At 42.4% G+C, this 27515-nt stretch overlaps 1 protein-coding gene across 4 annotated transcripts; it reads right to left on the bottom strand.

Moving 5' to 3' along the window:
- Window positions 1-25921, bottom strand: LOC108934853 (rabphilin-3A-like). 4 transcript variants are annotated; one of them, XM_018753017.2, is made up of 20 exons: window positions 25760-25921; window positions 16198-16327; window positions 15003-15093; window positions 14849-14860; window positions 14267-14383; window positions 13586-13715; window positions 13396-13479; window positions 11932-12103; window positions 11240-11284; window positions 10637-10837; window positions 9861-10037; window positions 9531-9610; window positions 8708-8782; window positions 7938-8047; window positions 2388-2514; window positions 2046-2102; window positions 1316-1473; window positions 1024-1105; window positions 349-445; window positions 1-253 (listed from the first exon to the last, which is right to left on the bottom strand). In XM_018753017.2, the coding sequence occupies exons 3-20, from the start codon at window positions 15074-15076 to the stop codon at window positions 123-125; spliced, it is 1929 nt and encodes a 642-aa protein (XP_018608533.1). In that variant the 5' UTR covers window positions 15077-15093; window positions 16198-16327; window positions 25760-25921; the 3' UTR covers window positions 1-122. The 4 variants fall into 4 exon arrangements, with proteins under 4 accessions (XP_018608533.1, XP_018608535.1, XP_018608536.1 ...); XM_018753019.2 differs by having other exon boundaries at window positions 1316-1470; XM_018753020.2 differs by having other exon boundaries at window positions 14267-14377.
- Window positions 25922-27515: the final 1594 nt, after the last annotated feature.

Genomic DNA, 27515 nt, shown 5'->3' with positions numbered 1-27515 from the left:
AATAAATTAAAGTGTATGTTTGAAATGTTCACAAGTGTAGAACTTCAAGCATTATTCATGGATGGTGCAAGACTTAAGTACAAGAAGCAAAGTTTGAACAAAAATGTGGAGCATGTTGCCACCTAGTCACTAGCAACATGATTCTCATTCAGCAGAGTGTGCCATTTCTCAATTTTCTTGTCCTTGTTCTTCAGGCACTCATACCAGTGCTTCAGACGTTCCCCTTTGGCTGTGATGCCCAGCTGACATCCTCCTGTGTGAGGACAAGGAAATAGCAGAGACAGCTGAAATTGGTGACTGACCATCACCTGATAAGTGAAACGTCCTGATGCCAACCTCCAGGCTTACCAATGTAATCATTGCACTTCCCAATATCATAGTCCCACACTGAGATGTCGAGTGTCTTCTTTGCCAGCTCGCTGTGTTTGATGTCATAGCTGAATTCCTGCAACACAGAACACTCCATACAAACACTCCGATACTGAATTATAATTATAATCCATCCATCCAATTTCAATAACTGCTTGTCCTGAGCAGGTGAACTGGAGCATATTGAGCACAAGGCTGAGGGACGTATACCCTGGGTGATGCCAGTTCATTACAAAGCAGCCACACATGCGCACATATGCACCCAGTCACACACTATAGGAAATTAAGTGTCACCAGTCCACCTGAACAGTATGTCTTTGAACTGTGGGAGGAAACTGGAGCACCAGGAGGAAACCTATGCAAACACAGGGGGAGCATGCAAACTCCACACATACTGAGTGGGAATCAAACCCATATTTTCTCACACCACCCAGGTGCTGTAAAGCAGCAGTGCTACTTTCTACACCACCATGCCATCCGAATTATAATCCATTAGTGTATTCAGGTTTTTTAATAAGGAGGTAGATCCGAGCTGAAAAATCTATGCTCTTTCATCAGAAATGTACAGTCTTTTAGAATGAGTCTGTCGACATGAGAAAGTTAATTTGTGAATTCAGAACTTGAGTTCATGAAGATTACAAAATGGGGTCTGACCTCATTGAACTCAGGATTCAGTGTCTTCTTTTTGATCTGTGTTTTGTTCTTGGCTTTCTTGCCCATGTCTGGTTTCAGACAGCTAGAATATGATGAAAAATGATAAGGTATTTCTATTCTGCAATTTATATTCAGCTATAAATACTTAATATATAATACATTATATATAATACTTATGTACAGTTTTTCACTTTAAACCCAAAAGTAGTACAAATATTCTTTCAACAACAGTACTACAGCAATAAAGCAGAGGTGCAACATTTCAATAGTGCTGAATGTAGCAGTTACCCACATTTTGACGAAGGGATCGGAGTAGCCATTGGCATCCATGGCAGCAAGATGCACGCAGCGTACGACACCCACGATAAGCCGGCTCAGCTGGCTGTTATACATGAGCGAGATCAAGATGCGGCCCCGCTCCTCCAGGTCACCAATGTCCTTCCCTGTCTGCTGATGGAGAGTGGTAATGCTCAGCACCAACGTGTTCAACACTGTCACACATCACTTGACATGCCAAAGACTAATACACTCGAAACTGACATTCCAAATCCTAGCACTCTTGACATCAATCAGCCCAAGATTGAAATACTAAACACATACTGAAAATTAACATTCAGCACCAACCAACTCATTTCAAACATCAAAAACTGACACACTGCACATGCAACACTCAGTGATGACAATGAGCAGTGACAAACAATACGTTAACTAGAAAAGTGACCTGCTGTACACCAGCTCACTCCTCAACATGTGCAACATTGATAAATTCAACACTAACATAGTCAGCATCGCCAAGCTGAGCAACGATGCAATAAACAAAGACTAACACATTCAGCACTGAGCACCAGAGGAACAAGGAAACACTGAAGATAGGCACTGTGACATTAGATAAAGCACAAAAGCATGTTTAACACCGATATTTCACAAAGCACTAACAGTACACACTGAGCTTAACGCATGCTTAGTACACTCTGTAGAGTATGAAGCCACATTAGACAGGTATGAAAAAAGGTAGACAATACCTCTTCCTCGTAGAGTGCGATGCCACGTGCAACACCTGCTGTTCCAGTCCTCTTCATCTAAGGAAGAAGACATTAGTGTCATTATGAATATCATGTACTATTGTGCACCATCCGAACAGACAGGAGGGTTTCTCACAGGATTAAGTAACTCTGTGAGAATTGGGACACGTTATTCAGTTCTCTAACTCGCACTAGAACAGATTTCCAAGAATAGGACGTGACCGGGCAGAACTGCAAACAGCTAACCCAAAAACATGTAGTACCCAGCAATAGAATACTAAAGATGTCACTAAGACTTGCTTGACAGTGGCAAGTAAAGATCACAGTCTGGAGTTAGCTTACTGGAACCACTCTCTCCAGGCATACGTTAAAGTTCTTCCGCTGGTTCATCTTTAGCTTTTTCAGAGCCACCCTCGTTTCACCAATGAATTCGTTGTGGCCAAACTTGTCCTCATCACAAACTGAAAGCCTGGAAAAAACAATATAGTTCATAAACATTTGTAAATACAGTCTTCCCTCGCATAACAAAAACTGATATTACAAAAACTCATACGTATGCACACAATCTCTCTCACACACACACACACACACACAGACTGAAACCGCTTGTCTTAAGCAGGGTCGCAGCGAACTGGAGCCTAACCAGGCAACACAGAGCACAAGACCGGGGGGGGGATGCCAGTCCGTCACAAGGCACCCCAAGCGGGACTCGAGCCACAGACCCACCAGAGGGCAGGCACAGGCCAAACCCGCTGCGCCATCGCGCACTCCTGCATCCGTAATCTGTACCATAAAACCACTGCATAACAAATTCTCAACTCATGAGAAATGCCATATGAAAACAGAAATTTCAATTTAAAATGTAAGACTTGGAGACACTGAGTACCATGCAAAGTGAGCGGACTTCTTACTCCCATGACATGACTTCAACCATATTTTTAGGTGCCTGGAAGCTGTGTGCTGGCTTATAGGCATCTCTCAGAAATCTTGTGACTTTTCTCAGTGTAAATATAACATACACTGATCAGCCACAACATTAAAACCACCAGCCTAATATTAGGTCCCCCTCGGGCTGCCAAAACAGCTCTGACCCGTCGAGGCATGGACTCCACAAGACCTCTGAAGGTCTTGTGTCGTATCTGGCACCAAGACATTAGCAGCAGATCCTTTAAATCTTGTAAGTTGCGAGGTGGGGTCTCCATAGATTGGACTTGTTTTTCCAGCATATCCCACAGATACTTGATTGGATTGAAATCTGGGGAATTCGGAGGCCAAGTCAAGACTCTTTGTCATGTTCTTCAAACCATTCCTGAACAGTTTTTGCAGTGTGACAGGGCACATTATCCTGCTGAAAGAAGCCACTGCCATCAGTGAATACTGTTGCCATAAAAGGGTGTACATGGTCTGCAACAATCTTTAGGTAGGTGGTACATTTCAAAGTAACATCCACATAAATGCCAGGACCAAGGTTTCCCAGCAGAACATTGCCCAGAGCATCACACTGCCTCCGCTGGCTTGCCTTCTTCCCATGGTGCATCCTGCTACCATCTCTTCCCCAGATGAACAACGCACATGGCCGTCCACATGATCTAAAAGAAAACATGATTCATCAGACCAGGCCACCTTCTTCCATTGCTCCATGGTCTAGTTCTGACGCTCACATGCCCATTGTAGGCGCTTTCGGCAGTGGAGAGGGATCAGCATGGGCACTCTGACCGGTCTGCAGCTACGCAGCCCAATATGCAGCAAGGTGCGATGCACTGTGTGTTCTGACACCTTTTAATCATGGCCAGCATTAAGGTTCTCAGCAATTTATGCTACAGTAGCTCTTCTGTGGGATTGAGCCAGACAGACTAGCCTTCGTTCCCCACTTGCATCACTGACTCTTGGGCGCCCATGACCTTGTCACCAGTTCACTGGTTGTCCTTCCTTGGACCACATTTGGTAGGTACTAACCACTGCATACAAGGAACACACCACAAGACCTGCCCTTTTGGAGATGTTCTGACCCAATCGTCCAGCCATCACAATTTGGCCTTTATCAAAGTTGCTCAGATCCTTACGCTTGCCCATTTTTTGTGCTTAAAACACATTAAATTCAAGAACTGACTCCTCATTTGTTCCCTAATATATCGCACCCCTTGACAGGTGCCATTGCAACGAGATAATCAATGTTATTTACTTCACCTGTTAATGGTTTTAATGTTGTAGCCAATTGGTGTATATCATAATAACAAGCTCTAACAAAGTTTTACAGAAAAGACCCACTAAAAACTTGAAATGGCAAAGAGCAAAAGATCCCAATCTATCAGTTTAAAAGTTGACAGAATTTTCATGAAAGGCCATATTATCACAAATGACTGTGTGAATAGATTCATTCATTCATTCAATGTACTGTAAATGATACTTTACAAATAGCTCAATAGAGGAGTTATGATGGTTTTGTGTGTTTACAGTAATTACATTACCAGAACTCCTCGTGAGGTAGTGTTCTAATAATACTAATCTTGGTTTAGTAGGCTTAAACTATAAAGCAAATACATTTACCAGAAATATCAGAACTTTACAAATTACAATGAAAGAACACTACTATTCATACATGAATACAGTCCACAACCACTTGTCCCAAGCAAGGTCATGGCAAACCAGAGCCAAACCTGGCAACACAGGGCACAAAGTCAGAGGGGGAGGGGACACATCCTGGACGGGACGCCAGCCCTCCACAAGGCACCCCAAGCAGGGCTTGAGCCACAGACCCACCACACAGCGGGTCCCAGCCAAACCTGTTGTGCCATCAAGCCCCCCCCCAAAGCAACAAAATAAAAACAGAAAACCGGACTACAGCAAATTAATTAAATGAAAAATTAAGCACATAAAATGTGTTAAATAAGCTATTTTGAACATGTGGGCCTTTAGACAGGACTCAGATGTCCAGAATACTTCTGATATTCTAGGCTTAGTTTTGAATGACATTTTCTTATGTGTGAAAGATAAGGCAACAGTTTTTTTTAAACAAACTTACCCTTTGTCCCTTTCAACTACAGATAGTCCTTGACTTACAACATATGACTTAAGTGACCGGGACATAAGATGACTGTCCCCATGACTAGTACCACTACATAGTATCCATTATGAATTGCTTTGGAGAAAAGCATCTGCTAAGTGAATAAATGTAAATGTCCCATCAACCTTATTATATCATTTTCGACATTTGGGTGGCATGGCGACACTGTCATCTCACAGCGCTTGGGTGGTGCAAGAGGATGTGGGTTCAGTCCCTACTCAGATAGTGTGTGCCTGTTCTCCCTGTGTCTGCAAGGGTTTTCTCTGGGTGCTTCAGTTCCCTCCCACAGTTCAAAGACATGCTGTTCAGCTGGATTACTGACTCTAAAAGTTACCCATAGTGTGAGTGCTGTGGGAAAAAGTATGTTTCATTGGAGTATGAATGAGTGAGTCATTCTAAGTAGTGTACCTAATACTGAAAGTCGCCTTGGGTGAATAAGATGTGGGCCGATATTACGACATAGTCATCATTGGAAGCCACTTTGCAGAAAAGCATCTGCTAAATGAATAATTGTAATGTCTAAAGGCAACCACTCTATCTCGTGTTCAATAATGTTGGCTGGCTGGACCACAACACCCCCTTTACTTTTTATTCGTTCAGTCAGTGTGTCTATCAAAGACTGTATTTTAATTTAGACCACATTTTTGTTTGATTCCATCCCAAATGACTTTTTACATCCGCCAGCAAGTAAAAATGTGAGCGCTTCGGTGGTGCAGATAAGGAAAAGCAAAAGAAAACCAATTTAGAAATGAAACTGAAAATAATAGTGCAGCATGAAAATATAAATACAGTATTGTTGTTATAGCAGGACACAGTACACTGGATGTGGGTCTGAGTCCAGCTTAGGTTGTTTGGATTTTGTGTGTTTCTCCGTGTTTGCACCCCGCAGATATGCAGAGAAGGCGGCACTGGCAAACCACTTCCACTCCTCCGTTGCCTAGAAAACTACATGAGTGGTTGCCAAAGGTCAGACTCACTTCCACACAGAATTTTTATCATCATTCCATATTAGTATTAACATGAATAATGTGTGAAATTAGGGTTTGTGTTATTTCTTAACTATTATACAACACGGCATTCGTGCATGTTATTTATATATAGTACATCCATAGTTTATATAATACAACACAAGACGGACAACAAGTCGAGGACTACATGTAATGGTAAGTAGTATTCTTTTGCAAGAGAATTTTAAGAAAATTCATTGCATATTTTGAGAAAAGAATTAAACTCAGTATGTCAGGGAAACCTGTGCAGATTCATGGGGTGGAGAAAACATGCATGCAAAGGAGTTTAACTTTGAAGTAGCTAGAACACAATTACAAACAAAGCTGCGAAGGTCAATCATATTATGTTAATTGACAATTATGTGTCAGCCATAAAACAGGTCTGAGAATTAGCATTAGCAAATGTGAGCTTTCAAAGTAACATGAGAGAACCAACAGAGGCCAAATAGTCGGTGCCTGAATTGCAAGTACATCAGTCACAAAAATTGTGAAATTATTTAATGTGTCAATGGGAACAGTCTCAAATATAATCAAAACCTATGGAAAAGATGGGCAAACTGCATAGTCAAAGAACAGCAGCAGTCACAGCTTCAATCTCACTAGCAGGGATAGACATACTTCACAACATAGTTGCTGAATACCACTAAAGCACAGCCTCAAAATGGTGGTCCTGCTTGGGGGTGCCTTGTGGCGGACTGGTGTCCTGTCCTGGGTGTGTTGCCTCCCCCTCTAGCCTTGCGCCCTGTGTTGCCAAGTTAGGCTCTGGTTCGCTGCAACCCTGCTTTGGACAAGTGGTTTCAGACAGTGTGTGTGTTTTGTTGTCCACATCCTGTGCATGGATACTCTGAAAGACCAGTGCAGGTTTGGTATTTGGCTCAACAAGCATACCTCTGTGAATTTAAAATTCTCATTCACTCTCACTACACATAACTGTTCAAGTTAGGTTTGTGGCAGTTAAGCCAATTCCAGAAGCATAGGGCACAAAGCTGAAGAGGGTGCATCCTAGAGGGGATGCCAGTCCATCACAGGGTAGCCACATACAGTCCCTCACACAGATACACACTAAAGGCAATTTAAAGGGACCAATGAACATGAAACATGTGTTTGGACTGTGGGAGGAAACTGGGTCACCCAGAAGAAATTCACAGACACAGGGAGAACATGTACACTCCCTACAGAATGACTTGGATTTGAACCTTTGCCCAAACAGCACAGGTGCTGTCAGGTGGCATCACTACCCACTGTACCATCATGTCACCCTGAAAAATATGTCAATAATAGTATATATGTTGAAGAATTCATCCTATTCTTTTTAAAAAAAAAATCTCATATATCTGTTAATATGAGAAATATTGATGAAACACACACACACTGGATTTCAGTGGCTATTATCCAATACCATCTATAGCTTCAACATGTTTCTTACAAGTTGTAACTCACAAATATCGAGATTCCCGGAATACATGTTATTTGTATAATATTAAACACTCTCTCTCTCACACACTCACACACACACACACACACACTGTCTGAACTGCTTGTCCCATACGGGGTCGCGGGGAACCGAAGCCGAACCCGGAAACACAGGGCATAAGGCTGGAGGGGGAGGGGACACACCCAGGACAGGACGCCAGTCCGTCGCAAGGCACCCCAAGCGGGATTTGAAACCCAAACCCACTGGAGAGCAGGACCCAGTCCAACCCACTGCGCTACCATGCCCCTGCTTGATGAAACAATGCTACTATTTTAAATATCATGATCCAGAGGCTCTACTGTTATATTCTGAAATAAGGTATTTGTTTAATTACCTGTTCTCCTTACCTGAGTGTCTTGCGCTGCATGTCCTCATCTGTCAAACCATGGTACACCAGTGTCTCATTCCACACAGGATTTCGTGTGTTGCGTAGTGTCTTGGTTCGTAGTTTTGTGGACTAGGTGGAAAAAAAAACAGCATGAGGAAGATGCAGACAAAAGAGACACAGAATTTCTTTTCAACAGCAACCTGAGTTATTTTCAGCCTGTATTAAAGCCTAAACACTCTGGATGTTAGCTGGAGAGAAATCACACTATACTTCAAAAGATGGCTAATATGAACTCCAAAAACAAGTAAACCAACCCCTCCCATAAATTGTATTTCTTGCAAACCTCTCTGTCATGATGCCTGACAGTGAATGTCAGCTGGCTCCAAACTCTAGTTGGAGAAACATATTTGAGTTGGTAAGAGATAGAACCATGGAAATGGAAAGCTCCCCTAATTAATGAAGACCCGCTTCCAATAGTTCTGAAATATTCAAGGACCTGATATACACCAATTTGTCCGATTCCTGTTAAAAACAGAGGAGAGAAGATGTTTTTGAGGTTACAAATAAATGGATTTTTAAAATGTTTTGGTGGTCTAAGTTCTGTTTTAAAAGGACCACAACCCATCCTTTTTTTTGCCTTTGTCTGCAATAAATACCTCTGTATCTGTTCTGGAAAACCTAATGTCTCGATCCACTGTTTAGCCAAAGCTCCCTATGAATGAATGCACTCCCCATAAGTCATTTTGCTCAGTTATACAGACCACCCTCAGCAATGAAAAAGTTTGTTACCTTACTAGCCCCAGGCAGCAGGTGCAGTTTGACATAGGGGTCTGCAAGCCCATTGGAGTCCATCGGCTTCAGTCCCTGTTTAAAGAAAGGTGTGCATTGTCCTTGTCCACTTTCAGACCTTACACAACCACCTGGTGGCTGCAGTCATCAGGGGCCACTCCCAAGAAGCATAGGGCAGGGTAGAATTTGCACTGCAGGACTGATCACACATGCACAGATTCACACGCTAAAGGCAATTTTGAATCACTAGTTTGTCTGAACAGCATGTGTTTGGATCATGGATGAAAAACCTGCAGTTAGGACCACAGCTCTACTCATTGAGGCACTGAGCCAACCAACACTCCTACCCAACAAAACTGGCCCCATGCCACTGCCAGACCTGCTCTCAACTATGCTCTGGTGATGATGAAGATAATGAGGGAACTACAGGTCACAGGTACAGCGTAAAAGGATTTAAAGTCACAAGGAGCCAGCTCTTTGTTGGAGACTGAAGACTCCGCCAACACAGCAAACAGCCAGAGGAAAACGCACAGGGTAAAAACATGGTCTTGATTTCTTCTGGCTATTTCTGTCCAATGAACACTGGCAGGGTAGGCAGAAAGTGGGTAAGGCAATGGGCTGCTTCATGTCACCTTTAGTCTTGGGATTGAAATGCTTTTCTGTTGAGAGAATTCATGTGCTGATGTTGACAGGGATATTTTCCAAATGAATGCATGTTCCAGGTTGCCATAGTGTAGCCACTATACAAAGATGCCAGTGCAATGCTGTCGCACAGTGGCAAAACTATTTTACATGCATAGTAAGGAGCACACGATGGAGGTACCTTGGCCCTCATGATGCAGCAGTGCAAACTGTTATTCTCCTGCTCATACAGCAAGCTGAACTCCAGTGAACCCAGAGCAGCTGTAGCAATAGAAGAGCACAGTGCACTGAACACAGTCAGAAGAGAACATCAGATTAAAAATCACACAGACGTACTGATACAGGACAGAGATATGAGAAATATGCTAATACAACTCAAACTTTAGAAACTATACTATTAACTATAGCATTAACATAAGCCCAACACTGACCGAAGTAAGCTCACCGAGATCAGATTTCACAGACGGAGATTTTGCAGATGTTGCACCTTATGTACATCACTTCATCTTACTTGTTTCATCTGAGTCATAACTGTTGGCTTCCTCCTCATCATCCTCGGGAGGATGTGGTTGCTGCCGAGCAGGGGTGCGGTTGTAGGCTGCAGGTTGTCTTCGGTCCTCCAGAGTTGCAGGGGGCCCCCTTTCCTCCCTGAGCTGAGGCAGTGCAGTGGGGTACGCACTCTCCATCTCTGGCACAGCAAAGAGACATGCGGGTTACTGGTCAGGTCATACTCTTAAACGACATCAACAAAAAAGTATCCAGTCCTATTTTTAATTAATGCCGTTTTCAGACCTTACACTAACGGTTTAGCTAGTTTCGATCACTTATGTCTTGTCAGAATCAGTACACAAATACAAGTCCAAATACTATTCCAAAGGGAAACAGCTGGTAGTATAGTGGTTACAGCTGCTGCCTTTGGACCCAAAGGTTGCAGGTTGGAATACTACCTCTGGTTGTAATACCCTTGAGCAAGATGCTTACTCTAAATTGCTCCAGTAAAAATTACTTAGCTGTGCAAATTGGTAGGTAGATTAACATTGCAAGTCACTTTGGAAAGAAGCTAAATGAATAAATATAGATTTAAAAGACCTAAAGTAAGCATTCATTGGGTTCTTGAGAGACATAAACTGGTCTTTCCCAGCATATCCTGGGTAATTGAAGAGTAATAATTTATACAAGTGTGTAGTCTGAGAACAGTAGGAGGTTGAAAAACTAGCAGGTGACTAGTTCAAACCTTTAATAGAGAACTTGTGAAAAGCGATGTCTTTGACCTGGTTTTGTCCTCACCATGCTTGGCCGGTGCCTGTGGAGGTCTAGAGTTCTGGACTGGAACAGCCCTTCTTGCCACCACCAGGCTATCTTGAGCCTCGCTGTTCTCCTCACTGGGGTGGGGACTGCATTGGCCCCCAACCCCTGCTGGACCCATATGCATTTCGGTGGGCTTTGGGGGTACAGGTGGGTAGCCCCGTTGGGCTGAGTGTGGTGTGTCTATGATGCACACATCCACATACAGAATGATACTAGTTAGACACTTGTTAGTGATGTTCACCAACCCAACTTACTGCCCCCTGTGTGTACACTGATGGTACTGAATGCTTTAATGCACATATACACACATATTATAAAGACTCTGGCCTGTATACTAAGCTAACTGCAATATTCCGCTTTTCTCCAGTGTAACTAGGGGTTTGAGTGTTTTAGTTGTTTGTTCAGTTCTTTCAACCTGTTCTCATGATGCAAAATTGTAGGTTTAATGCAAGTGTTCCACTACTGGGCATAGAACTGGTAAATCTTGTCCCTTGGAGCAGTGCTCACAGTTTGGGTGTATGAAAACTTGTCAATGTGTCATGAGTGAGGCCTCGGTGAGGTAGAAAGGGTGTCTCCACTCACCTGCAGCATGTCGCTCAGCACCAGAGATGTAACCCTCCACAGAGCCTGGGATACACAACCGCACAGACAATCACCACCAACAAGGGTCCCATTTACAACTTTCTCATTAGTCTCTGTCACTCAAAGAACATGAATTATATCATTTGTATGTCTACATTAAGCATTCTGCGGTTGTTTTTTGCAGACTGCATCTTCAGTTTTATTGCCAGTCTAGTGTAATTCCCAGAAAAAGAATACATCAACACACACCTAAAGCACATGAGGCCTTTTTGAATATACAGATGTCAAATGGGTATAAGCTGTCTGGCTGTAGGGTTTGAATGCAGCTGAGTTTGTGTGAAGTTTACATGTTCTCCCTGTGTCTGTGTGGGTTTCTGCAGGTGCTAAAGTTTCCTCCCATAGTCCATGAACTATATGAACTTCAGGTGAACTGGTGATGCTAAATTGGGCATAGCATTTGAATGTGTGCATGTGTGGCTATCGTGCAATGGATTGGCATTCCAACCAGTGTGTACCCCCCAGCCTAGCACCCAGTGATTCCAGGACAGACAGACTACTGTGATGCTGTGTAGGTTTAATATAAGGGTTCCACTTGGACAACTGGTTTCTGAAAGTGAATGACAGTTCATATGCATAAGGATGGACTTGTGAGACAGCCTGAGAAAGAACACCTACATTTCTCTGTCACTTACCCCTGCCTTGTGTCCTAGGTTGACCAGCAGCACTTGTCTCAGGAACAGGCTGCTCCGCAGAGCTCTTAGCTTGCTGAGTGCTGGATTTATGATTCTTGGAGATGGGCATGGGTGTGGGGAGAAACTGCTTAGGCATGCCCTTAAAGAACCAGGCCCCAGAACGCTTCCACACCTGAGTGTCCACAGGGAGAAGTAGAAATAAATAGCTGGGTAGATGTACTAAGATGTATTAAGTGCTTACAATTAATCACCCATTCAACTGGATAATTTTTACTGTATCAATTCAGGGTAAGGGTATTCAAGAGTACTACAGAAGGAACAGCATTCTAACACAGGAGCCCCTGACTGCAAGGTAACAGCAAGACATGGTCACAAAGCACTAGACCTAAATGGGCCTACAAACTGAGCGCAGAAGTTAAATCTGATGGTTCATTGCTTAAATGGAACCAAAACCTCTTGGAGTCAGGCATACAGACCTCAGTCAAACAGCCGTGGTGTATGTATTATGTAGTACTGTATAGGCCTCATGATAATATGCAACACTACTGGTGCTGAGGTTTCTCCTGTCATCCTGTATTTTGCCTTCTTGTGAGTATTGAGAGACAGTCCTGCTGTGACGCAAACATCGCAGTTCACAACAGGCCTCACTATAGTTCGTAACTGGCGTCAATTATAGAATCTACTAACCTTTCAAAGTATATAAAGAAAATACTAGTTCATAAATGAGTAGATGTAACATAGTGGTTTTCGTTATCTTCTTGTAGTTGAAGGACTCAAGTTAAAATTCTAATTCCAACTATAACACCCTTGATCAAGGTACTAACCCTAAACTGTTACAGTAAAAATTATCCCACTATAGAAATGTGTATATTATACAATTCTAAGTAGCTTGGTATACACACCTAACATTGTCAGCCACCATGTAGAAATGCATCACCTAAATAATAACAACAACAACCACAATAACAATAATAATAGTAAAGAATACCAATGAGTGGACTTAAAACCTGTTCATTGATTTGTATATTTATTTTTCTCTGAATATACATGCGTTTTGTTTTTATTGTTCTTGTGTTGTTATATTTACTCTACTGGTACATAAGGAAGTAATTTATGGATCTGTTTTCTGTATTTAATAAGGAGTGCTATAGTGCCACATGAGCCCTATATATAAAATGGTGTAGCTGTACTATATGACCTCAATATGACAAGGAGGACCTGGTAGAGTAGTGATTAGAGCTACTGCCTTTGGACCCAAAGGTCAGAGGTTTAATTCCCACCTCTGGCTATAATACCCTTGAGCAAGGTACTTAACCTAAATTGCAAGTAACTTAATATTAAGTTGCTTTGGAAAAAAGCATCAGCTAAATGAATAAATGTAAGTATGTGGACAGCAGTCATGTTCTCTCCTCACTGTCCCAGGGCATTCCTTGGTCCAACTCTATGCATTAATTTGTTCCTCACCTCTCTCTGCTCACTGCAGATCTTACAGAGTCGAACTGCTCGCGGCCGGCTGGTGTTCTGCATGCTGCACCTGGTGCACATGTGCTGCCATGAGAGACAGAAAGCAACAACTCAATCCGAAGCAACAAAAACGCATCAACTTGTGGAAAACAAGCAATGAGCCAGGTCATGTGGCCTCCTACTCTCTTACCTTCTTGCAATCTTCACACACCACGGAACTGACCCCTGGCGTGCCCAGCTGCTCCCCACACAGCAGACACCTGGACACACCATCACCACACACTGATTTCTTCATGTTCTCCAGCTGATTTACCAGGCGGCTACAGAAGAGAAGGCAGGGAGCCAGGGTCACACACAGTCCTGCCCTCCAACTGTCCCTGTATGTCAGCCAGGCTCAGCAGCATGGTTTTCAACAGCATTGCTAATTTCTTTTTCCTGTGTATCTTCACGTAACCCTAAATAACAAAAGACAAATAGTGGCATACATCTTTATGTACAGCGTGTTCCTTTTTATGGAGTGGGTAGTGCAGCAGGAAAGGAGATTAAATATCTGTATTTTGTGCAGAGGTAGATTTAACCAACTATTCTACTGCCAATTACAGCATTGTTTTTCAGTAAATACTCATCATTCTGCCTCATCTGACTTTTAGTAATCTTTGCATAGTGCCTGAAAGCTTGTCTTCCCTGTTGCCATATGTCAGCTTATCATCATTTCCACTCAGTAATTTCTATTCCACAACACATTTTTTACAAAATTAAGAGTAATAATTACATTTTTAGATCCCAGTTGAGAATCCCAACCCAAACTGAAACCAAGAACGCTGCAGAAAAGTCATGTGCACTAATGCTCTCTACTCCAACCTACTCTCACCCAATTCGCTCCCGCTCCATGGCCTCCATCTTCTCGGCCCGGGCAATCACGCTATTGATGATCTCCTTCTCTTCGTCAGTAAGGTCGGGTCCAGGGTCGTGGCTAGCATGCCTCATCCAGCACATTCACAAACAGAAAACTATGAAGCCTACCACAGAGCAAGGTCAGGTAATGATACCCGAGGTTCCCCAAAGCAGCATACACAGGCACTCTGCAATGCTGAGCCAAAGCCTATGGCCCTGAAGGCTCAAAGCAATGCAGCTAACACAGGGGCACGCTTAGTATTCATCTGTGCATACCTTCATCTCCTCTCTGCAATGCCACAATGTAAAAAAAAAAAGAAGCAAGAAAGAGGGACTGGATAAAATACTTTGTAAGCAAAATAGGAGAGACAAGTGGCACCCCTACAGTTACTGCGCACCCGCAGTTGTCTGCAGTAGCTGATACCTGTCTCTTTAATGCAGGCCTGGCCAGTCTATCACAGTAACGCCTTACACGGAGGGATCTGAGAAACAGCATGCACACACGCACACATGCATACACATGCACGCACAGAACTAAAAGCAACAGCTATCTACTTACTGGTCCTTTCCGCTGCAGTACAAAGAGGGGAAGAAAGAAGTGAGATTGATGTCCACAAGGCCTGGCTGCAACAGTATTTTTAAGGGGTAAGAATGGCATAAAAACCGACAGAACCATGACCACAGGAATGTAGATTCTGACCCCACTCTCTTACTTGGAGTGCATGGCTGTTTGTCTATCGCTGGGACCCCAGCATTGTGAGCTCCCACCCATCACTGTGTCAGTCATGGTTGTACTGCAGGGCTCTGAAGGAAATGGGCAGACAGACTCAGACAGGTATGTAAGGCATGCTGCAATGCAGAGCATGCAAGACCAATAGATGGTTTTTCCAAATCAAACTCTGTATTAAGAGCTCTTATGTCAGAGAACTTGGCACATTATATCTACAAAATTTTTTTTTATGCTGATTTGGTGGCATTCAGTTAAAGGATGCCACAGGCACCTGAATAATGCGTAAAGATTCATATTCAAATCTACAGACTCACCTACAGAGACAGGCATAGAATACATATGTGTTTGTGTAGCATCAACTGCCCTGAAGCAAACAGCTCTTTTATTATTATTGGTTTGTTCACTTACATATTAATTCAACTGATTGGTTATGTGCCATACTGCTAATTCATCTAAGAACGCTGCCCACAAAGACAGGAGAGCATGAACACACAGACAGGATTAAATCCATGTATCATTTGGCAGATTACAATTTTATGTTTACAGGGTGGAACTCCTGAAATATTTCCCGTATCTTTCTTTTACTTCTATTATCATTCTTTGACAGAAATTTCAGGGTGATAAATGTAACGATTAAACTGGGAGGAGCTGTTTATGAAAGACACATGAAGGATCCTGTTAGAGATCATTCATTGGATAACTGGTTGACAATTTGCAGTGTCTAAACCTCACCAGCCAAACAGGAAAAGTCCTGAACCTCCCAATGATTACTCTGGCATTGGCTGTCAATATTCCAATACAGAAAACTGCTCTTCCATCTCTACCATGCCACTAAATAACTGTGATCAATGCAAAAGGAACCTGTGGATTACCCAGTTCCACCCCTATCTTGTGCAAACCAGTTTCCAACACTTTCCTTTAAACTCTCACTAAATACAGTCATCCAAGCACTTGACTCAACACAGCTCTCTCAAAGCTTGTAAAGGCAACACGAGCACTTCCTCTCAATCTCAGCTGTACGTAAATTGACTTTTCAATGTGACAAGACTGAATCAGCTCTTTTAACAAACAAGTTCAGGGACCTGATTGTCATGACCATGTCATGGCAAGCAACCTAGAACAGTAACTGGGGGAGGTCCTGGAACAAACAAGAAAGGTTAGGCTGAAAGGCGAGTTACCTGTGCAGCTGTATGATGAGGGTGCTGAAGAAGCAGAGGGAGTTCACTTAAAAGACGTGCCTCCAAGTCAGAATGCTGAGAGGGCTCCCACTGCACAGGGGGTTCAAAATAAGCATGGGTGCAAGGCCTCCTGGGAAAACAGAAGAAATAGTGTTCTGTCAGCCTGACAACTCCCTGGCTTTTGTTGTCTGCTTAGTTAAAGACAGTGGGAGGGAACCACAGCTCAACAGGCAGGGAGATGTCGACATGTGGGAGCTGAACCAGGATAAGGAGTGAAAAAAAGCAGAAAATCAATATATTTCTTCTGTCTCTGGTCCTGCTGCAAGCAATCACTGCAGGAACCAGTTGAGGAAAGAGAAGGAAGAAAGGGAGGGGGTGAGTGTGTGTGTGTGAGAGAGAGAGAGAGAGAGAGAGATAGAGAGAGATGAGTGAGAATACTGAGAGAGGGGAGTGGGAGAGCAATATAAGGCTGACAAAGGTATATAAAGTATCTATAGCTGTAGTACAGCAGTCAGTCTCCGCTTTATGATACTTCCTTCCATTCCAATCTCTTAATCGGCCCCCAAGGGAATAATACATCACATATCAAATGTATAATCAACATTCCTGTCCAAATGAACAAGCTATTAAATCAACAAGATGGCTGATGAAGAAAAAAAAATTAGGGGCAGGGTGAAAGTGCATATTTGTTATCTGTCAATATATACAGTACTTTCCAGCAACTCTTGGAACATTAGGGTGAAACTGGGCAAAATCACAGTAAAATACTACATCTTCCCAGAGGCAGTTTGTACTATTCAATTGTTTCTTTAACATTACCTATAGTATCTGAGTGCAGTTCCATTCAGTCTGTACCAGTGTACACAGATAAAGCCTTACTGTTCAATGACAGCACTACAGCAGGATGGGCAATGCAATAATAGCAAGGGAGAGGGTTCTCCCACAAACTGATGCTTTACTAATGTGGCGCAAATCATTACAGAGCTAAAGACCAAGACCAGGTAAATTGGGTTACATTGACTCCTTTTACAAAGTGGAGCACACAAACTCATGACTTCTTGGTGTATCAAACAGAGAAATGAAGTGCCACATTCCTGGGTTGGAGAACTTTCCCTTGCAAGGTTGTCATTATGCTACCTCAATAGTATGATATGACAGGAAGGCTCAGAGGATGTCAGCTCCAGTTGGCTGAGTCAGTCTCAGAATTCAATCTGAGTAAAACCAAGGGAACCATATAAAGAGCTGGACAGGATCAACTAATAAAGAAGCTCTTTCCTTCCTGTTGGCCAAAAGCCATTCAGCTCTGTGAAGCACTTAATGGACAAACTGCAAACCTCGCATCTAACTAACAGAACCCTGCAAGCTAGTTCTTCTTAAAGCACATCCACTCAAACCACCAGTAATGTTTATGGACAACCTGAAAATGTTATTACACGATATCCAATATAGCTATGCCTATGCGTCCACATATGTATGTATTGCATAGATATCTGGTTGTTTTGCTTCAGTTACATATCTGCATGTAAGTGATCTGGAAAATAGAAACTAAGCACAATGGCAGATTCCCCTTGATCAAGAAGTTTCATAAGTAGGTCAATGAAATTCAATGCAGTTCCCGCAACATATTTCGCCTATGAATCATTCATTAGACTCTTGCGTTGTGCAGTCCATTTAGAGGGGCAGTGTTGTTTGTCCACAGAAGGGATCTGGACCACAGCTGCAAGTGTGATATCATCTAACAACATCACTGAGAACCCCTGGTGGGGACTTTCTGAATGAATGACACATTCCAGCGACAACTGTATGGCCCACATGGGAATCAACAGCAAATAAAGGTTAAACGCCGGCATCTTTGACTGTAGCAGTTCCACCAGTACTAAACACAAGTATAACAATAAAACAGGTCAGAATGACCTCTGTGCTGTAATGTGCTTCAGAGAAAGTTAATTATACTTGAAGTGTGGGAAGTGAAGAGAGGCACAAATAAGAAGACTGTGGATTATTCTCAGGATTACCAAACCAGCTTTCCATAGTAATGAGGAGATTTATTTCTAATGACCACAAATCTGAGAGAGGGCTACCACCCCTCTACAGGTCCCAGGCGCATCCCTCAGGGACTTCAATTTGCCTGCAACAGTTAAAATGCTTTCTGTAGAAAAAAAAACTGCAACGTGGTAAAGATTCACTGAGATTACTACTGTTTGCATCCTCAAACTGCTAACAAACTTGCACTACAAAATCCTGGACTATGCAAATGCAGCTGGCCACTTTGCATACAGATTTGTAAGTAGCATTTTTATAAAATGTACACAAACAGATCAGTAAAGAAGAAACCTCAAGAAGCCAAGAAGCAAACCTCCAAACCTTGATCAGCATGAGGGGGAACAGCACTGGTACCACCAGAATGCTACAAAGCATTACTTTGCCTTTCTTATTTAATATGATACAAACACCTGTGATCTAAGACCTCAGAATATACTTCAGCTATTTATGTGTGTCAGAATTCTGTGGAAGGGGCATCACTGGGGGGCAAGGATATGGTCTTTCTCACCCTGAAGTCAAGGCCATGTTGGACAAATCAGCCTTGTTCCGTCCCTAAGGATGGAGTACGGCACAGGCCTGAACACATGCACAGTCATAACTGTGTAGAAGGCCTGCTCTGGGATGTATGGAATCAGAAGCAGACCATCTGCATGACCATCTGTCTGGAGCGAGGCGCCACTCCATCATGCACCAGCAACTTACCAGGCAGGAGTGCTGCACACTGCCACTTTCTCAAGAAGAGTCAGACCAGTGCAGCAGGAAAACAAGACTACCATCCTGGAGCCAATAAGCCTGGACATATGTTTCTCTCGCTCTCTCTCTCTCAGGACCAGCCACTGCTCCATAAAACCCTCTCAGGGTCCTACCCATGAAACAACTGGTGTCAACATCCCCCAACCTGAACAGATCAGATTATCATCCTCCAACCCAAAGGAAAGGCAATCCTTTGCCTTGCCCTTTATCAGCTTTATTACAATTTAAAAAATGCTTACATTTATCTGATGCTTTTCTCCAAAATAACTTAGTGTTAATGTTACAATTATTTACCCATTTATACAGCTGGGTAATGTTACCGGAGCAATTTAGGGTAAGTACCTTGCTGAGGGGTACTATAGCCAGAGGCAGAGATTGAACCTACAACCATTGGACCAAAAGGCAGCAGCTCAAACCAGTATGCCATGGTTATCCCCATAGGATACACAATGAACCATATTGAGATATTAACACAATTTCTAAAGTTTATCAAGGGGTAAATGCCAGGGATGAAAGTGATTAATACTAACTTAGAGCTACTGGCATTTCAGTGTTTGATAGGGTAATAAGGAATTGTTTATATGATGAGCAGTAATAGGAACTGTTAATGCAGCATTGCTAAGAAAGAATTCTAAGGAATTGCTAATATGATGTGCATTCTATTAAATAGAAACAGACCTATGTTACACAATATGAACAGTCCTTTGAGGGTGAAAAGAGCTTGACTACTGGGCATCCAACACCGCACATAAGACTGTTACTCAATATCCCTATGTGTCGCCTATTGATTTCTGTGTGCAAATGCTTACAGTACATGTCCTTCGGGTAAACACTCTTTCCATCGTATCATATTATTCTCGATCTGCATTTTTTAAAAAGATTTTACTAATTTTCCTGCTAGTTTAGCCATGGCCAATCCTTTGTATTGATGCATGACTCATCATTGCCTTCAAAGCGAGTGCTGAGAGCTACCAACATCTTTTCACTCTATAAGCTGCAGGTTTCATTGGGTGAAGTAACAAGTTTTCAGGAGTGCATTATTCATCTTATTATACCTGGTAATCCTATATTTCCTCATTTGGATCACACAAATTATTCTCATACCATTATGATTCAAATCCATATACTCATTGTCATGCACAATACAATCTGCTAATGCACCACTGGGAAGATAGACCACTTCATCTGCTTCGAATGCATAGCAGGTAAGAAGTGTACCTGAAGGAGAAGAACAAAATGCCCCAGGCAAGTACCCTGACTTAATTTTCAGTCTTGAAAAATGCATTTCGAACAACTCGCCATATCTTTGTTTTCAGCTCTTCTAAACATAGTAAACTATGGTGTTTGTCTACGCAGCTGGAGGTTTCCATTGCATCAAGACTTCAAGCAAACATGTTGAATACTGGAGATACATAACACACTTGTGTGCTCTTTTTCCTATTCTTTCTCCCTCTCATAATTTGTCTTGCTAGTTCCTCCATTTCTCTTGTGCTGCATGGTGATATATTAGGTGCACCAGCTCCCCTGTGTGAGCAGACACAACAATGACATGTGCAGGATAACCCATGTTTTGTGTCCAGGAGAAAGGTTGCTTACCTGCTCTGTCACCAAAGCATTTATTGAAAATGCTTTCTCACAGCACCTGGGCTGTGAAAACGAGTGTAGGTTCACTCTGTGTGAAATTTGCAGCTCTTCCTATGTTTGTATGGCAAGCCACAAAGTGTTCCGGTTTCTATCCACAATCCAAAGACACGGTGGGTCCAAAAACTGGGGACTCCAAATTGCCTGTAGTGTGTGCGTGTTTGAGTGAATGTTATGTCCCATCCAGAGTGTAGTCCACCAAGCCTAGCTCCCTGTGCCCCTGAAGTAGGCTTCAGAACATGGTGACCCTCCAACAGAATAGTCAATTATAGAGATTTCATAAACATTTCTGATAAGTGAAAGTTTAGCACGTTATGCAAATTTTACCATACCGATTACACTTGTTAAGCTGGATTCTTGTATAAAGTCTTCATTATCTAAAGGAGACCTGCACCAATTTATACTGTTTATCTGCATTGCAGCTAGTTATTACTCTGAGAAAATCTTATGTTATTCAGGATAACAGCAAGTGCTTCTCAACGGACTTAAACCTATAACCTTTGGGCAAATGTATGTATTTAAACTAAATACAAATCCTGAGGCTGATGGACTTTGGCTACACATTATGTTAAGGGCTGCTACCTATCTGTCAAGCATGGGTAATCCCTCTACAATGTTCCATGTGTACTTTATTTTCTTAGTCAATCTCAGTTGGTCTTTTTGATTTGGGAAATAGCTCTGAATGTTCTGTGATGCCGCCTTCCCATCTTCCTCATCATCCATCTTCAGGTAATCAGAGAGATGTGACCTTTGTATAAAAGGACTCTAAAATAATTTGCAATTCTGTGCCATTGATGAGGTATATTGTCCAATGTACTGTGACTGGCCAGATTACTCATGGAAGGAAAAATAATTCTGAAATGAAACACACACATTGTCTGAAACCGCTTGTCCCAAGCGGGGTTGCAGTGAGCCGGAGCCTAACCTGGCAACAAAGGGCATAAGGCTGGAGGGGACACACCCAGGACAGGATGCCAATCTGTCACAAGGCACCCCAAGCAGGACTCGAACCCCAGACCCACCAGAGAGCAGGACCCGGTCAAACCCACTGTGCCACCCTCTGAATGAAACAGAAATATGGAATTTTCTCAAGGTTTTGGGTAGCAAAACAAGTTTGTCATCTTGGGGGTCCAAATGTAAACAGAGTATTAAGTTTTCAGACTATGTCTGAAGTAAATGCAATATTGTATGTATTTCTGAACTGACTGATCTTTACACTTATCAGTCGTAGTATTAATTTATATTACTGGATAACACAAATGCAGCTGAGAGCATGTGAATATTATCTCATGAACTCATTACGGACAATGACTAAGTAGCACTGTGATCCAGTGACAGATTACAGGTTACAGAATTCTAACAAATTCTTTTAACATGGTCTGTTATATCACTGATAACTCGGGTAAGGCCACAGAAAAACAACTTTTTCCCTCTTTCTAAAATTCTAAGGTACAAACCCACATACACTAAGCTACTCCAAAACAAGCACCCCACGGAATACCATAATTCCTAGCTTGAGTCTAGTGAAAAGAAATCTTATTATGGCCTATTAATAGATGAGTTATAGCTCACTAGTCAGATTTGTGGACATCTGACTGGTTTGCTCATTTTTAATTTCAAAAATTGCTCCAGGCAGATAAATAAAACACACAAATTATTTCCCACCTTTTTTAATGTAGGTGCTTTTGCTGGCTCAGGGACAGTCTAATTATGTTAGGAGAGGGTAAGTACCATCAAGTCAAAATTAACTCTTTGCAACTACTTTCACAATTTTTCACAAACCATGTCTCTCTTTGGCACATTGGTTCAAATTATAGAAAGTTATTAAATTAAAGATTAAACAAATATGCTAGGTACCATTAACCTGAGCTCTTTTCACAAAAAAAATGTTTTCCTGAAATGTATAAACCCCTTGCAAAAATGCAAACGTTAATTGTAGCTTTAAAAATAAAAACTGAAAATGTGGCCACTGAGAACACTAAGGGGGTGGTATTTAAAAATAGAAACAATGTAGACTGACTTTGTGGAAAAAAACAAATTATTATAGACTGTGTCCATAGAAACGGGTTTCAAAGTCCACCAAAAAAATCTGTCATACACATACTAATTTTTTGAAACATAAATAAGAAAAACTATACTTTTGTTTTCAGTCATTATCACATTATTTTAAAACAAACATTTTAAGTCAAAATTTTAAACAAGGGTTTCAGTTAAAAACACAATACAAAATTCCCCACAGGGAATCCTTTCCAACATACTCAGAGTGGAACTGCTGGCCATTTAATTAATTACATTGAGATTTTACTGGAATAGCCATCAAAGAAAGCTTTTAATTTACAAATGTCTCCGGTTATAGACTGTAACTGCTGCACTGAATGAAACTTTATTAATCCCAGAGCGAAATTCTGTTGCAGCAGCATTCAACAATCAACATACATTTACACAAACACACCTAGATACACATTACTCTGTACTCTGTAACATACTCTAAATGTGTTATTTATTTATTCTGTAATTCTGTGGCAGCTGTTTGTTGTCTGTAAATACTGGAAGCATCTAGAGCCACAGCCAATTCCTTGTGCGTGTTAGCATGCTTGGCCCGTAAAACTCATTCTGATTAAAGACACAGGGATAAATACAGTAAATAGATAAATTATGTAAATGAATAAGATACATAAGCAAGTGTATTTACTCAAAAGACAGCAGAGTGAAGTGAGATGGTGCAGGATGTTTTGAGATGGCACACAGCAGCTCAATGCCACTTCATTCACCCCCCCCCCCCCCTCCCCGAGCAGTGTGAGGATCTTTGTAGAGAATGACGACAGTCAGTAGAAATGAACTCCGGTAGCTTTTTGAACACCAAGACTGGAATACCCTGTTGCTCAAAGCGCTCCTTTGTTTGACCAAGGTGGCATGCAAAGGATGGGAATCAGTGTCCATGCTTGACCAAAGTCTATTTAGTGTCCGTTTCCAAAAGAGGTGCGCCAGGAAGCAAAGTTTCACTCTCCGAATGAAGCCTGTCTTCCTGATTAACTTGTTGATCATGCTAGCATCGTTTCTGCAGTAAGGTTCCTGCCGCAGCACTCCACTGCAGAAAGGATTACACCAGCAACAACTGACTGATAGAACATCTCCAACAGAGTCCTGCACGCTCCAAATGACCTAACCCTTTTAAGAAAGTAAAGGCAACTCTGTTCTTTCTTGTACAGGACCTCAGTGTTGCATGCCCACTTCAGCCTGTTGTCCAGGTGCACCTCTGGGTACCTGTAAGACCCTACATTTACATTTACGTTCATTTAGCAGACACTTTTCTCTAAAGCAGCATACATCTCAGCAAAAATACAATTTGTGCATTACATTAACAGAAAGAGACAGGGCTGCAGACATGTGATTCTTAAGTAAACCTAGTTTGTTACTTTCAGCTAGGGTTAGTTACCCTACAATCTCCACCTCCATTCTGTCAATCCTCACAAGGTACACTGAACCCCTGTGCCTCCTGAAGACCCCCACCATCTCTTTGGTCTTTCCAATGTAGAGCTGTAGTCAGTTCAGTTTGCACGACCCAACAAAATCCTTCACCAGGGTCCTGTACTCATTCTTCTGTCCATCCCCAACACACCCAACCAATCCTTGCATCATCAAGCTCTTCATACAGACAAAGGATACATACAATGGCCATGCTACATTCTGATAGATTCACTTAAAAACTAACACACACGTTAGCTGAAGGAGACAAATAGAAATCCTAACTGCCAAATACAGAGTCTAAAGCTTGGCTCAGTAGCAACCCTTCAGCAAAAAACATGCCTAACTGTATAAAAGCCCCCTAAGGGCACCTCATTAGAATTCCAGCTAATTACATCCAGTGAAATATGACAAGATGTTACATAAAGAAACTATTCAATGGTGGAGAAAAAAAAAAATCTCAAAAGTGAATGACAAATAAGTCAAAACATATCTTGTGCTGGCACAGTGGGTTTGGCCAGGTCCTGCTCTCTGGTGGGTCTAGGGTTCGAGCCCCCTTGGGGTGCCTTGTGACAAACTGGAATCCCGCCCTGGGTGTGTCCCCTCCCGCTCCAGCCCCACACCCTGCGCTGCCAGGCTAGGCTCTGGCTCGCCGCAACCTGCTTGGGACAATCAGTTTCAGCAAGTGTGTGTGTGTGTGTGTGTGTGTGTGTGTGTGAGTGAGATATCTTGTGCTTACACACTATGTCCCTAGTTCTAAAAAAAAAAAAAAGACATTTTAAACTTAACTTCAACCAAATAACTTGATTCTATTATCATTAAACTAGTATTTAGCTGATACCTTTGTCCAAGTTGATTTACAGCACTAAATATACTAATGCCTTAGAACCTTCCACTCATCTATACAGAAGAGACATGTAGACACAATTATACCAAGGGGCCATTTAGACTGACAGGATCAAATGTCACACTTCTGAGGCATCAGGAAACTCACACACCTGCCCAAGGGCCTCCTCGAGATCCACCATCACCATGGTTCTCAATCTCCACGTAGGGTTTCCAGAAACCCTGAGTGACCGCACCCCAGTACACACACAGTCACAGAGAACCCTAGCAAACCTTGACCTGGTTTAAAGACCAATACTAGCTCTCCACAACTGATCTCATAAAACGTCATTTTGGTTTCAATCTGTTTGTCTGAGCAGAACACACTGAGGTGCGAGAGAAAACCTTCAGCGCAGCGACAGGGCGCCTGTTACCTGTGAAAGGATAGCAGCTCAGCTCAGCAGGAGGAGGCACCGCCGCCTTCCTTCCTTGCTCCTGTATCCGCAACGCGCGTTCCCAGCCAATATATTTCTGGTGAAGCCGCGATAACGGTTTTATTTCCCCTCACACAAAAGTGCGCCTCACAAATCGACAAGAAGAAGAAGGAGACGATGTCGGAGCACGTCGACGCGCTTTCGAGCGGAGTAACACTGTGATTATAAAATGGCAGTGAACGGTAGTGTGTGTGTGCAGGTGGGCTTTCAGTTCTACTCAGTCAGGGAACCAGCCCAACGATGCCTTTTCCCACGGACATTCCAGAGCCTCCCGTCCCTGAAAGCGCTCCGCTCGTTCGTCCGCAGCGAGCCCGCCGAGTCCCCACGGAGACTTCACTCACCACAGATAGAGCCTCCGGCTGCAGAGCGGCGCCACCGATAAGCGCACTTCGAACGTAGGGATTCCGGCAGCGCGTTACGCACAAGCAGCAACCGGCGCGACCTGTAGGCAAATCGCACCTTCGCATGCCGCGCGACACCCGCCTCTCTGCTCCTGTGCTCGTGTAGAGCCCTTGGCGCCTAGGGAAGGAAACCCCTGCACCTAACCGAAAAGGAAAAATGTTCTCAATATGCCATAAGAGATCAGTACTCTTGTGATTATTATGACAGTACTGTTTTTATTTCCTGTTTATCATTAATACTGTTTTTATTTACGTTCCTCAAACCCGAGCGTCAAATCCGCTTTTATCATTATTTTAGTCTCTCTCTTGACTTGGCCAAAAACATTTCGTCAACAGCGAAATATCGTTATTAATATGAAGTTAATTTACACTATTCTTCACAGGACTGAAACAGCTGATGCTACAATGACAATGTGTCCAGGCTTTGCTGTCGAAGGATTTCAGAAACTTGTTACACACATGTGTAATCATACAACTGATTTATTACCCTCGATTGTAGCTTGCCACTTGTTATGCCTGTCTGTGTGGTGTCTTCCTTAAAAGTTTATTATTATTATTATTATTATTATTGTTGTTGTTGTTGTTGATGATAATAACCATATGACTTATTTGTAAAGACAAACTTTAGATAAGTAGGTCCCATCCAAAGGTATACAGAAGTAAAATATATTGTTCCTAGTTCAGTAATACAACACCCTTCATTGATCTGAACTGCTGAAAATTAAAGTATAAATTGAGCTTTACAAAGCTTCAGATGACATTGAATTGTAAAAAATGCTCTATTTCCCTTCTATTATTTCTATCTGAGAAAATCAAAATAATTCTTGTTTCTTTCTCAGTACTGGCACTAAATGGGAAAAAAAAAGTCTTCAAAACAAGGCCCTACAACTTGTATGCTAGATGACATTCCTATTAAACCAACTGAAGAATTACTTTTAGTACTTGGTGTGGCAATTTTTAACATTTACACATGTTTGTTATCAGGCTGTTTAGTGAACAAGCCTGAGGAAAGGGTCTAGATTAAGAATGGCTCATAAAGTCCAGTTGATGCTTCACATAATGGCAACCCTAGGACCTGCTGGTTGACATCAGAGGTTACGTAAGCTGAAGAAGGGAGCCAATGCATTAGAGGGACCTCTTGACTTGATGAGAGGTACTGGCAGACTTAGAGGACTGCCTTGGGAGGGGAATTTGCAATCCTGTCCAGGCTGTGCTGGATGCTGACCACTCCTTGAATAACTCCTCAACCCAGTGGACGTGACCTCCTATAAGGAGGTAGTGTTTGATGTCTGGTATACTAAAACCCACCACTGCCCTGAAGCCTGCATGGTGCAGCCTCCAGAGATGTAAACCCACAGGGGTGAATCAGATCCAGCTGAAGATGTTAAAAACACTGGACAGGGTGGCAGTAGTGTGGCTCATGTACTTAAATGTTCTTTGGAAGGCATGTAAGGTACCTCTGGTCTGGTAAACTGGGCTTGTGGTCCCTATATTCATGAAAGGGGACTCCTCAACCCCCATAGCAAATCTTATTCCGGAGTACTGGAAAGGATGCTACCTGACAGTTGAAAGTTTATCATCACTCCTGTGATTTTCATGGACAGCATACAAAGGTGCAGCAAGGAAAAGAGTGGGGTGCTCTCTTCAGGTGAAGTGGGAAGAATTAACTCCAGTGGAGGAGTTCAAGTGTTTTTGG

The sequence above is a fragment of the Scleropages formosus genome, chromosome 1 (genome assembly GCF_900964775.1).
Source record: "Scleropages formosus chromosome 1, fSclFor1.1, whole genome shotgun sequence".
NCBI classification, from domain to species: Eukaryota; Metazoa; Chordata; class Actinopteri; order Osteoglossiformes; family Osteoglossidae; genus Scleropages; species Scleropages formosus.
The sequence above is the reverse complement of the archived record's forward strand: the minus strand, read 5'-3'. Positions and strand labels throughout refer to the sequence as shown.

Coding starts and splice junctions, on each gene's coding strand:
- LOC108934853 (XM_018753017.2), bottom strand. CDS start 15,076: ATGACTGACACAGTGATGGGTGGGAGCTCACAATGCTGGGGTCCCAGC. Junction 8,048..8,707: donor TGCTGCCTGGGGCTAGTAAG/GTAACAAACTTT, acceptor TTTTCCACCTAG/TCCACAAAACTACGAACCAA. Junction 254..348: donor GAAGTGCAATGATTACATTG/GTAAGCCTGGAG, acceptor GTCCTCACACAG/GAGGATGTCAGCTGGGCATC.